This window comes from Pholcus phalangioides, unplaced genomic scaffold (assembly GCF_987345545.1).
Source record: "Pholcus phalangioides strain wild (caught in Gottingen) unplaced genomic scaffold, Ppha-v1.0 ptg000004l_1, whole genome shotgun sequence".
Taxonomy (NCBI): Eukaryota; Metazoa; Arthropoda; class Arachnida; order Araneae; family Pholcidae; genus Pholcus; species Pholcus phalangioides.
This window is the reverse complement of record NW_028301597.1, coordinates 6,835,063-6,848,901: the sequence shown is the minus strand read 5'-3', so window position 1 is coordinate 6,848,901 and position 13,839 is coordinate 6,835,063. Positions and strand designations below refer to the sequence as shown.

Genomic DNA, 13,839 nt, shown 5'->3' with positions numbered 1-13,839 from the left:
CACCTTTTCATTTATTTTCATCTACAACAGGTTGGTTTCACTTATTGCGGGGACCAGAAGTCCTGCTAAAACTAGAACAGCTTTCCAAACGTATGTTTTCTCACTTCGAATTCTACTGTCCAAGTCCATAGAATCTTGTTTTTCTATTCGAACAATCACATGTCATGCATACCTTGCATGCGTTCACTAGCCTCTTTGAATTCCTACCCTTTGTAACATTGCTCCCCTCCTCGACAGTTGCTCGTCACAGTCAATGTAGCCCTTGAATCGGTGAGTCCTCCGTAATCCTTGTGATAATGAGTAAGTCTGATGACATAGACCATCTTGAACTTCAGTGTCCTTTGAATCCACATCACGACATTGTCCAGTCCCTTCTTGACATGATAATGTCCTTCTCATGAAATCTGCAGTTTTGGACACCCTACTTTCTGATGTTTCAGATTCCAAAGTCAGACAAGGTCTCTCTCCTTGAAGTCGTGGCCTTTGCACCATTGCAGTTCTTTATCTTCTCGGCACCAATGTCGATCCTGTCTCTGGCAATTCAATGCACATCCTCAAGGTGCTTCTGGAGTACCTTGATGTATTATTCTATACGAAGAGGTGCATCTGGCGGTCACCCAAACAGCAGGTCATTCGACAGCCAAAGATCCCATCTCATGAGCATCTGTGATGGTGAGAGTCCGATGCTCTCACTAACAGCACTCCCATAGGCCAGCAAAAGAAGCAGCAACTTCAAGTCCAAATCTTGTTGGTACTTCGACCTGAACAGCGAGAGGTGATTTCAGGAGGGTCCTGTGAAATCTCTCTACCATCTCATCGGATTCTGAATGAAGTGGATAGATCGTGTCTTTTCCATTCCCAGAAGTTTGCACATCCTGAGAAAGACCGCTGAAGTAATGTTTCTTCCCTGATTGGAATAGATCAGCATGGGGACTCTGGATCGAGACACTCATTCTGCACCAACACTTGTGCCAACGTCTTGGCCTCATCAGGAACAGCAAATGATTAGGGCCACTTGGTGAAACAGTCCATCACCACAAGTACGTACTTGCAACATCCCCTATAGATAAGAAAGTCTCCACACTGGCGACGCCACAGCTAGTGACATGGCCCCCACATGGGGGGGGGGGGCTGACAAGGCTCCAAGCCCTGGGGCCCGTGGAAAGGTCTTTTTGATTTTTTTTCTTTCAGATATGCCCCATAGGAAAATATACAGGACTCTTTAATATCAATTATAACAATTTGTACTCTCATATGGACGGATATCAACTACGTACCTTCTATTCTCATTGAAATTTTTTTAACTATACACATGTACAAGTAAACGAGAAAAAAAAAATGGAAACAAAGAAAAGAACATTGTACAAAGGGCCCTCCCCCCACTCTCGGATGGCAGTCGTTCTCCTAGGAAGGAAGAAAAGACATTGTGATGGCCATGGCTCTATAAATTCTAGAAACCTTGGTTATGGCTACTGACATCAAGGACACCAGCATTTTGTGTGTGTCCTCAGGGCTACCGTGCAACCCCTACTGTTTCAGTTCGTAGAAGGCCATAATGTCCGGATAGAATGAAAATTGGCGTAAACAGACGTCGTATTCCACAGTGAAATTGCCTTTGGGTGCCGATAAAGCACATGAACCCCCCCTCCCAACATCATGGAACAGGGGCCCCCGTAGGCTGTGGTCTTCAGCAGACCCCTCTATAAAGTGAACTAATAGTGGGAAATAAAAACAAATGACAAGAATGGTCCAGGCCCCACTCTCATGGGCAGGTTATAAAACTGAGCAGGGGCGTCGGAAGTATTTTCGACCAGTGGGTGCTCACACAGGCGTTCGCCGGAGGGGGTTGGACCCCCCTCTCTACCTTCAAGGATATCAAAAATTAGAAACGTATTTGTAAAAATAAATATTTAAAAAAACCACAAATATATTTTTGTATAAATTCTGTATATCATGGGTAACTTGAGCCTCGGGGCAAAAGTCTCACCATGCGAGACAACATTGGTTACGTGTCACTTTGGCGTATAAGCCGCATCAGTGAAGCGATCCCGATAATTTGCAACTGTGTTCCTAGCTAGATAAAACGCATAAAAAATTAGTTTTCTCCGAGAGATTAATGCACTAGAGTTCGAGTGTTTTTACAGACACGAGAGAAACACATTCATTCTTTCTCTAAACTTTTCTGTAATTATATTTCTCTTTACTCCTGATTTAATACTTTTCCTTATAGCAGTACTCTGTGCGGGTGGCACAGCCCAAGAGACATGTATTGTAGTAGCATATAAACAGGGATATCTCTCATCATCTATTTACTAACTGCTCCAGTACTTAATAAATTATTTTATTTTTTTATTTCCCGTGATAAGATACTTTAGTAGTAATTTCTAATAATTCATTATTGGATTCTTATATAAACAAGTCATGGTTTTTTCTTTATAATTATTTTTAATCTATGAATATATTTTATTACGTAAATCTTTGAATTTATACAAAATGCTTTCAATGCATGCTTACTTGCATGTAATTATGATAGGGTAAGGTAATTAACCAGTCAGGCGACCAATTAATTTCTCCTTATTAAAAGTTTGAAGCTAATAAGATGAATTTTCCTGATTAAAATTTTTTATGAATACATTTAAACTGACTTCATTTTTTTAAAATCACCAACCAAAAAATTATGAGAATTTAAATAATTACTAATTCATTTTCAAAAATTGAAATAATTCGATTAAATATTGGGGTGATGGCGTATGCTGTCGTAACCACCTGACTGGTTAAGGTAGATAGATACTTTCGGAATAACATACAATAATTAAAACCTGAAAGTGTTGACTGTGAAGAGGTCAACTAAAAATAGGGTCTTTAAGTAGACTGTCAAGCCATTGAGAGTAAATTAAATTTCAAATAATTTGGCAAGTACCAACCAAATTTATTGTGGCACTAATCATAACCAATTGAATTAGTATTACTCATGACAGAGCACTGGTTATAAATTTTTTCTACAATCCTATGAGGGAGGGGGGAACAACAATTACCGCTTATTTTTCGTATAATAGGATTAATAATGAAAATTACAATACACAAACTCACCTTGATGTATTTTCATCGAAGAAAAACTTTTCTTACACACTCGAGCACGACAGTTTCAATTGTAAATCAAGTCCGGAAATTAAGAGAAATAACACTCTGCCGTTAAGTTTCGAAACAAGATCCTATGAGAAACAGTTTCTGTATGAAAAATCTACAAAGATATCGCTGATAACTTTCGTTTAACAACGAATTATATGAAGTGTGCGTTGCGTCTACTAGGGGCACCGCGCTGAGCCGTCGATATTGATGTGTGGCAATCATTGTTGCCAGCAGTAAACATAGGTAGTACTCAAAGCGTATTAATAATAATTCTATTATAAGCGTATATATAATAGGCGTATTATAATAATAAGTCTTTAATACGCTTTGGTAGTACTCAAGGTTTCTAGAACAGCGGTTCTCAATTGGGGCTCCTTGTGCATTCTCCACGGGCTCCGCGGTCGCTTGAGGAAAAAATAATAATTAGAAATATTTTTAAATAGTAAAAATAAATCAGTAACTTTGATGAATAATTAAGAAATGGGTCTACGGGGCTCCGCCATAGAAATTATTTACTAAAAAGGACTCCGCAAGTCAAAAAGGTTGAGAATCGCTGTTCTAGAATAAATAAGGTTAAGTATTAGCAAGCACGCTCTTCTCTCTCAGAATGAAACTGGTTTTGACGTCACCCGATTCCTCACGTGACTCACTCAAACGGGAGCATAATGTAAAATTGTTGGTTTTTCATGAATTTTTTCGCATAGTCTTCACGCTCAGAACTTCATAATTTTTTTTGAGCGGATGCCACAAAAACTGCTTATTGTCAAGATATTTTTTTTTAATTTTAAAAAAATTTATTTGATTTTTAATGAATTTTTCCCCCAACTCATGTATGCAATGTTAAGTCAATGGAAGCAGCTTCTCTCTTCCACGAGAGGGAAACTCCAGAAACCACGAGGGAAATTATCAGGAAATGTCTTTACAGAGAAAAAAACATACAAGGAAAGAAAAATATTAGATACCTTTAAAAAAGAGTGTTTCATAATTTTGATTGAATTAAAAAAATTTCTTGGTAATATTATAACAGTTATTTATTATTAATTACTATTTATTACTTGTTATTTATTACTATTTATTATTATTATCATTATTTTGAACTTGCCTACACCTGAACTTGTTTAAACAGTTATAATGTAGTGAAATTGATTCCCAAACAGGATGCCACGGAACCGTGGGTAAGGGGCAATAACAAGAAGAAGGGGTTTTAGTTTGTTTTTTAACTGCATTAAAAAAAGTAATCATGCTTTTTCCTAGTACGCATAGGCCCACCCACACACGGCCCGGGGGTCTCATGCAGAGGTGGCCCTCATGATAATGAGATATCGTTTGAGATTAAGCATGCAAATTGGTAAGCAATCACGGGGGCCGCAACTAGGGGAGAGCAGTCATGCCTGGTGCCCTGGACGCTGAACCAGAAAGGGTGTAAATTTCAACCTTTAACCTCCCCTTCAACATTAAAAGAAATGCGTACTTGCCCCGACTGACCAATCATCTAGTTGCGGCACTGTGTAACCATTTCTAGTTAGGTAGGGAAGTCTTAAAAAAATCAATCTGCCGGGGGCCCCCAAGATGCTCTTAGGACGACTCTGCTCTTCCCTCAGAGTACGACAGTGCCGCGATATATGTTAAGAATTATATTGAAGACAGTGACGGGGTCGTGATTCCCGAATGGTGAGCCACATCATCTTGAGATGTCATTGCTATTTGTACCGCAAATATTCAGATATTCTGCTGATACTTTCATTGAAAACCGTCTTATTACTACACATAGGTGTGTGCAGGATTTTCCCAAGGGCTGGGGTCGGGGTTTAATTTTTTTTCTGATGGGGTGGGAGGCCCGTCATTTCAATATTTTCTGGGGGAGGGGGACAAAGAACTCATACTCAATGTATGTATGTACATATATCGCTTCTAGTACATTTTTTAAAGCCGGGGAAGGGAGCAAGATTCCTCGGACTACCCCCCTCCAAATGACAGGCCTGGGAGGGTATATTTTTTCCTGAAAAATAACACGATAATTTCGGCTCTAGGAGGAGGGAATATTACATCCTCCCTTTGCCCAAGCGAATGTTGCTACATGCAATTACTGCATTTAATGCTTAAAACGTTTGGTTAAACCTAGGGTGCACAACTTGCCGGAATTGGGTACCTGTGAAGGTTGCGATCAAAGCTGCATTAAAAGCTTCTTTCAAGCGGGTTTGGTTGCGATCGCACCGGGCCGCAAAATATTAGGGGCCGTAAAAATGTGTTTTACTGCATCGATTATGTATAATATATTTTACACTAACTACATACTTTAAAAAGTCAGAACTTTGAAATTCTATTGAATCTATTGATGAAAAGTATGTAGATTTATTAAAAGACACACACATATGGTAGTGAATCTGCAGCCCCCCACATCCTTGGATGGGGACTTAATTTTTGAAAGGACCCCCAGACTAAGATTTTTATCTGGCTTCTTTGGTTGAAATTCAAGAAAATTTATATTTTTATATATTTATAAATATAAGACCGATAACTAAAGAGCCTACAGCCCGGTCTGCCTTTCCCATAAATTGGCCATGGCCTTAACACTGTGGTGATCCCTCGGTGCAACGGACTCACCCTATCAGACTTAAAGCACCAGTCATCCCGATTCAAAATCTTATTTCACAGAATTAGACACTAGGCAACTAGATGCTTGGTCAGCCGGGGCAAGCATACATTTTGGCGCCCCCTCATAATGTTGAAGAAGAGATTAAAGAGTGAAATTTGCGCCCCCTCTAGTACAATTGCCCCCCCCCCCCCCCAGTTGCGGCCCTGTTAGACATTATATTGTTTTACATATATCTCGTTAACGTGAAGCTTCGTAACCACCTGCACTGCCCATATCCAGTCTGCCCATGCGCTAGAACGGCCCTACTTACCGGGGCCTCCTCCTCTTAAAGATTTTTTACGGATCCAAATACCGCCCCTAAAAGAAATTTCGGTGGATTTATAGAGCAAAAATTAGGTAACCTCTGGGCCTAACCCCTATCACTAGGACCACAAAACTGTTCTTGCACCGTGCCGCTGAATGACTAAACCTGTCCCCGGGCCATAGGCACTGCAACCTGGGGTTGAAGATGTTTCAGCCCCTCCCTAATAAATTGTGCGAGGGGGGGCTAGAGTCCCGTATATATGGGACTCTAGCCCTTATGCAGGAGGGGCAGTGGGACAAGAGATATCATCCGGCTCCCGAAAAAGTGTTGTTATGAATGTACGGAGCAACACGATAATTGTATCACTTTGTGGCCCGCAGACTAAAAAAGTACACGCCTGGGTAACACGTACACGAAATCGAATGATATTATATAATGCACTCAGGGCCGGGCTTAGGATTTTTGCGACCCGGAGCAAAAAAAATTTTTGCAGCCCCTCCAAAAAAAAAGTTTATCAGTCACTCCCCAACTTATACATTTTTAGACTAACGAACATAAATCTTGAAGGGGAAAAAATTGTTCAGGAAAAGAACTCATTTTATTATTTCTTACACTTATTTTTTTAATTATTTCAGGAACGCATTGATAGTTGAGATCGTAATCAAACACAATATATTGAATGGAAATTGCATTTTAATTAATTTGACGAAATTTATAAATGACTAATAATAATTGGCGTGGTCCCCCTGCTTACACTTCTTCATGGCTCGAATCATATTGAACAGACATACATTTCTGACATACTTTTAAAGCATTGCATCATCTTTAGCAAAGATATGTTACAATTCGGTAACTTTGATCATTTTTCGAAGCTTTTATTGTTGTTTTTGCTGAACTAATGTATGTAATAGTAGTAAAGGAATCAAGAGTACTGGGATTCACAGAGATAAAGTGTATTCCGTTTAACGCTCCCACTTGGAAAGTTCTCGCTGTGAGCACGACTTATTTTTGTAATTCTACCTTTTACTAACACATTAACAAATTTTCAGTTTAGAGCATTTTCCTGCCTACAACGATTTCTATGACGAGTTTTTAAAAAACGCTTTAAGTGGGATTCTTTATATATGAGCACTCTGATGTTATTACTTGTTTAAAACCAATTGCTACAAATAATATCCAAGATTGTAATCTCAATATTTGAATATTCAAACTTGAAATTCAAAAATTCAATTCATACATTGTATATCCGCCTTCCGGAATGTATGAGAGAATGATTCTCAGATGGTGGTGTTAAGAAATTTCGAAAAAGTTTTCAAGCCTCCCTAGCAGGGCCGTAACTAGGATGGGGCAACTGGGGCACTGCACCAGGGCCCCGAGCGTAATGGGGGAACTCCAAAAAATTTAAATTTTTTTGCTTTACAGAAACCCTTTCCGAAGGGCTCCAAGGAAAAGTCTGCCCCGGAAAGGCACACAACAGCCTTGCTTCCTAGGAAAACATCATGACAGTTCCCAGGGAAGGTATGCAATTAACACTCCAAAGTTACCTCACTCCGGGGCAGTCGTCATTTAGAGATGTCCATGCCACAGGCTACTATGGCTAATGGAGGCACCACCGGATGAAACTACACTACACATTGTGCGCACTATTGGTACCTTTGCGGGCCCCCGACCAGACTTTCACGGGCCCTTTTATGATGGATTTATAGCGTGAAAAAACAAAAATAATGAAAATCATCCCGGGCTCCAGGGCTAGGAGCCTTGCCAGCCCACCCCTTGGGGGGGGGGCATGGCGGTCCTGCTTGTAATGTTCATTGAAGGAGAGGTGAAAGGGTGAAATTTGCCAGCCCCCCCCAGACCAGACCCACCTGCTCTCCCCTAGAGTTGCGGCTCTGAATGTAAGGCAGAGCTACAAGAAAAAGATGAAAATACTCATAACTTATTCCAATTTATACATTCCCACTGAACGTTGAGTATCAAAAGGCCATCATTTATGGGGAAAATGTTTTCCCCCATTCTGATAATTCCCTTTCCGTTTCCCTTTTTGATTTTACAAACGTGCATACTTCCCATTGATTTAACATTGCATACATGGGTCGAAAAAAAAATCTGTCAAAAATAAAAAATATATATATATTGATAATCAGCGGTATTTGTGGCATCTACTCAGAAAAATGATACAGTTTTGTGAATTAGAACTATGCAAAAAAAATTATCAAAAAACAGTAATTTTACTCAGTGTTCCAACGGGAGACAGTCGCGTGAGGAATCGGGTGACGTCACTTGATTTTCCGCATAGAGTAGCTAGAAAACCGGTTTTAGAGTACCCCCCCCCCCCCAAGCACTTTTACTCGCTATAAAGAAGCCTAAAAAGAAGACGACAACTAAGGCAATTAGTGCAATGCCGTTGCTGTAGGCACAACCATGCTAATAACATCCAATCACAATAAAGAATTGGCCATTGGCAAAATCGGACAACCAAAAAATCTTCTCACAAGCTTCTACAGCTGGTTGTCGGCAAACTTCACTGATCGTTTAATAGCATTTTTAGCGTTGGGAAAAATAAAAGAACTTCGGAAAAAAAAGAAAGAGGAATATCAATGGTTTCAAAATCTTCTTTCCTTCCTTGGAGTTACCTCCACCTCACACAAATATATCCGCTGCTATTTCCGCTTTCTGCACCCAAGGGGATGTCGGCCAAATTAAAAGACCGTGTCTTTGCATATGCTCTTTGGAATTCCTTCACTAATTGTAATAGCCACGAGCACTTTTTGATGTTATCAGGGTTTGAAACTGGAAGCTGTTTCTTCTCCCACAAAATGTAAGTTTCAGGAAGGAAAAAAAAAAAATCATGTTTCCCATTTCAGACGAAAAGGATTCCTTTTACAAAAATTGCGGTCCCCCCTAAATTTTGCGACCAGGTGGGACCACACTTTTCGCAACTGCCCAGGTCTGGTCCACTTCAACAAAATAGAAAATGAACAAACAGCGAGATTTCTATCGGTTTGAGAAAGGGGTCTTCCTTCTGTCACACGGAACCCATGTGATAGTCACAGATGCATACCTCTTTAAAGAATAATATTTAGTATATAATAAAAGAATAAAAAGTGAATCGTTTCCTCATCCAAGATCACTGACCCTCTTGAAATCCTTCAGAAGAACCGAAATAAAAAATGTTCGAGCCCACGTGATCATGCGCAGAGCTACCTTTAAACATAGATCTAAAAATCATACCCCCAACTGATGGGGGGGATAACAGGGCTCCTATCAAGAATGAAAATTTGCTTTGGCACTTCACCCCAAATTTCCCACCACGAGCCTCCAATTCTACCTTGGAAATACTGTATACAGTGGCACCCTGTCTTGGCTGATCTCGTGGCACACCCCTTTGAGGTAAGAACCATGGCTGTACTTGGCAATGTTTGATTTCCAAACAAAAATATTGCTCCAAATGGAACCATTGCTTTAGAAGTGTGCGCAGGAAGGAACGAGGAACGAAGACTGGGCTCCATGTGATCAGAAATAGATAACTGAAAAAAATTGAAAATATTTAAGAAAATTTAATTAAAATATAACATTGGTAAATAGAGAAAATACCCATATATGATATTTCAATGAAGTTCTTTCATCTTAAAATGCTAATTTTTAAGGTTAGTACCGCAAGATTTTTGTTCGGAAGATATTCTCTGTATCCTTTCTCCCTATAGCCTCCCGCAGCAGAGCCTCAGACTAAACCTTTCATGTGCTCTTCTATGGTTAACTTGCAATGTGCAAAACAAAAAATGATAAGAGAATCGTCTTTGGCCCCCGGACTGAAACCCTGTTAGCGCCCAATATATAGTCATTTGTCATACATTAATGTAACGAAGTTTTTTTACATAAACAAATTTAGATATCAGTTGTTCTAAAAAGTGCACGTTGCGGTTCCTAGTGGGTACACTGTGACTTTGCAACATTGATGCGTGCCTGTTTCGAGCTCTAAATTGATTTCTTTCATCACTTCTAAAAGGCGGAGGAGAAACGATGGCTAGGACCAGGGGATGAACTATCTCTGCGGTCCTTAGCCGAAAAAAAGTAGTTAAGCCCCGATTTGTCCTTAGATGGCCAGTAGTTCGACTTTTCGGTACTATCTCTAAGCTAAGGACTTTTTTTTAGTAGTTACTTAGGACCGCTGCTAAGGACTGCCTAGCACCAGTCCTAAAGCAGCAAGAAAAGTAGTTCACGGCGGCCATCTTGGAAAAGAGGAAATTTCGTCTCTGGCCGCGAGTTCTCGCTGTGATATTTAGCTGTTTTTTTTTCGAAATATGCTGTTTTTTTTTCGAATTAAAATTTTTTTTACGATAATAATGACAGATAAAACTTGGATTATATCTTCGGTGTCATCAAAGTTGAAGTGATTCATCGTTATATCCTCCAAAACCTGCTGTAGTATACATACGTGTATGTTGACATCGGCGATCGAAGCCACGACGAAGTGCTAGCATGTTCATTACTCAGGTTAGAATTATTTTATTGCCATCGAACTATATAAGAAAAGTGTTAGAGATATTATTAATATTTTTTTGCTCGGTAAATGCGTTATTTAAAAATATAAATGGACATAATGTCACGCAATCAATAGGGCAATGGATCCCACTTGGTAATGCTGAAAAATATCAAATAGCCCATGTATATTTTGGGTTGTATTGAAAATATTTACATGGCGAATGAAAGATGAATCTTCAATTACGATAATATCAAATTGAAATTTTACATTCTATGTTTTTTGCTACATTAATTTTTTTTAATGAAAAATTATGTCTAAATGAATTGAGCACATGTGTAAATAAATAATTACAAATATAATTCATTGATAATAAATTATAGCACCTAAATGACAAAAAATTTTAATTAATTTTTTTGTGATGAGTAATGGTGAAATTGAAATAAAGCATGGTAAAAATTGGCAGTAATGTTAAATATTAAATTGTGTAAAACTCATGCACTAAATTTAGTGTAAAGGATTAAAATATAGATTTGATATTTTAAACTGTTCAAATGAACAATATTGTAATACTTAGTGAAAGTTAAATTTTCAGAAAAAAATCATATGCTACTACTTTAAAAATTGCACTCTGTAACTCGCTCTGAGATGAATATTTAATAAGGAATCATTATATTGTTTTGTTGATATAAAAAATGAAATTCGTACAATGCTGGGACTAAAATACAAAGTTTTAATTTCAGGCACAGTTTTTAGTGTTGAGGTATATATATTATAATGAAAGGAAGCAGATTAGTGTTTGAAACATATTACTACTTCAGTATTTGGGTTATGGCCTTGCTGTGTGTGTTCAAATTGAATTTTTTGCCAAAAATTGTTTTTGATTTTGTGTGTATGGGTAACGACGGAAAAAAAATTTCCATGTCGAATACTTAAGAACTTTAAAATATAACATTTTGAGATGTTATGGAACTGAAACTTTTAACATTTAAACTTTAAACTTTTAACAAGCATTTATTTTTTAACAATGTTGTTAGTAAACAGCTGATATATATATATATATATATACACATTTGTGAGACTTTTCTAACTCTTGAAAAATTTTGTTTCCCAGGAACTTGGCTGTAGGTAGCTACGAAGTTATGTGAAGGTTTTTAAGGTTACGAAACAATTCTCCCAGAGCAAACAAAGGTAATTTTAATTCTTTGTATTTGACTTTGAGCAACAGTTTCCATTATTATTTTCATGTAAAATAAAATATTTCCATGCATGATTTAATGACATAAATTTTAACATTGTGTTGCATCATTTTCACTGATTTCATTTGTATCAACAACCCTAGTGGAACAAATACAGTCGAACCCCCGATTTAATGCCACCATCCCACCCAAATAATTTTGGCGTTATATCAGATCGCAGACATAATAGCGTTTCGGAGAGGCTGTATTACATAAATTCACACGTTTATTAAGAAATGTATTTCAGTGTCTCATTTATGTTGCATGATGAATAAAATAATCTATTTTATACACATTCAATTTTAAGTTGAGAAAATTCATAAAAATTGTAAACTATAAAATCAATTGAATATTTCTCAATATAAAACTTAACAGAAACATACTTCCCTCTGAAATTATTGTAATTTCAGCGACACATTTTATATGTGCAAAAACAAAATAAGCAAGGGGGAAAGGTGGCATTATTTTTAGTCCATACCATATTGGTTTCTCTCGAGAAATATCTTGCTATGAGTAATTATCTTTATAATAATTTTTTCAGATACTATTGAAAGAACAACTCTTTTTGACATAATTGAATTGAGCAAATTAAGATAGATTTCTTAATGGCTACCTGTACCACTCAAAATTTTACCAGTGCAAGTAAAAACATGTATACTGTTGAAAAACCTGACTAACTGAAGCAATATTTCAGTGCTAACTGAAAAGCAATATTAATTCTTTGAAAATGTTATTATCATATTTACTGATTAGCAAATTTTGTGAATGGAAATATTAAAACAATATAATTGACGACAAATAATATCATACTTTTTAACTAGTAAGACCATACAACACTGCAAAATTTCTATGTTAATTTAAATAGGGTTCCCCGATCCACAAGAGGTTGCTAAGGATGTGTTTTAGAGCGAAGCTGAAAGTAAAGTGAAAATTTGAAGTTAGCTCCGTGCCAATAGGTTTTTTCACTTCATCTGTCTGACCAAAATTTTAGGGTAGAACCATGGCTCGAAAAATTGAAAAACATTTTAGGTGCCGGCCAAATTTCTTGGCAGCCAAGCATATTTTTAGGAGAAATAATCCAAAGTAAAAACAAATTATATTCAACTTTTTCAGCACTTGGTGATGATCTTCACATATTGGAAGATGCTGGACATAAACTCCAAATATTTTGTGATCTGCATAGAAAATTTTAGGTGTCAGTATGATTTTCTTTTTTGCAATGTTGGCTCCTAAGATTTGTGAAGCTCTAGGTAAATACATCTAGACATGAACAAGTGCATCTGTGTGCAATGCCAGGCCTCCCTTGTAAAACACAGTTGATGCATTTTGGATCCTACTGTGATAAAATGGTGGCGAGTCGACAAAGTGCTATTGTGCACGAATTATCTCTACTTATGCAACTAAAGACTGTTATAATTTGAAATCAAATATACAGTACATTTAAAGATTGATAAGCATAATAAAGGTGTTTTTTTTCTTCCTCTTTCTAATTTCAGGTAAATCAACATTTGAAGATGCAAATGAAAATGAATGAATCTCAAAAAATTATATTCTTGAAAGGTGCGATTTCTAAGAAAAGTACAACAAATAAATTGCGATTATGATAACTCTCTATGAACATATGTTTGAAATAAAATGTTTTTGTATGACAAATCATGTGTGCAAGTTGTTATTCAATTCATGTTTCTATTAATCAGTTTCAATCATTCATCTTCTAATCAACTGAAATGAAATATACGATCAAATGAAAGTTATCAGGTGAAGTTATTTGTTGGAAGCTAAATATGAAACATAAATTGATGAAAGATCTTTAATATAGAAGTATATATATTTTAAATATTGAAGTATTCACTTGCATTAACAGGTAAGAGCTCATTCATAGAAAATAATGTTCTGATAATATTTTTTAATACTGGAGGAGAAACCCATAGTTTAAAATACAGAACTACAATATGCAGCAAGGCAGTTAATTCTTTTAATTATAAATTATCAATAATTTATTATTTTAGTTGCTCCAGAAAGAATTTGCAATTCGTTGTTTCAATGAATTTAAAAGGAATAAAAATGGATAATAATTTAACAAATTGGTCTT

At 37.0% G+C, this 13,839-nt stretch overlaps 1 protein-coding gene across 3 annotated transcripts in view; it reads right to left on the bottom strand.

The window, feature by feature from the left end:
- The window catches only part of Dpck (Dephospho-CoA kinase), a 65,236-nt gene that overhangs the window by 25,837 nt on the left and 25,560 nt on the right, over positions 1–13,839 (bottom strand). The window contains exon 2 of one of the 3 annotated variants that reach the window (XM_089255958.1): positions 9,358–9,556. The exons of the other annotated variants lie outside the window; for them this stretch is intronic. Within the exon in view, the coding sequence (XP_089112084.1) occupies positions 9,358–9,538 (181 nt within the window). The 5' untranslated portion in view covers positions 9,539–9,556. The remainder of the gene's footprint in view (positions 1–9,357; positions 9,557–13,839) is intronic. 3 annotated transcript variants of the gene reach the window in all.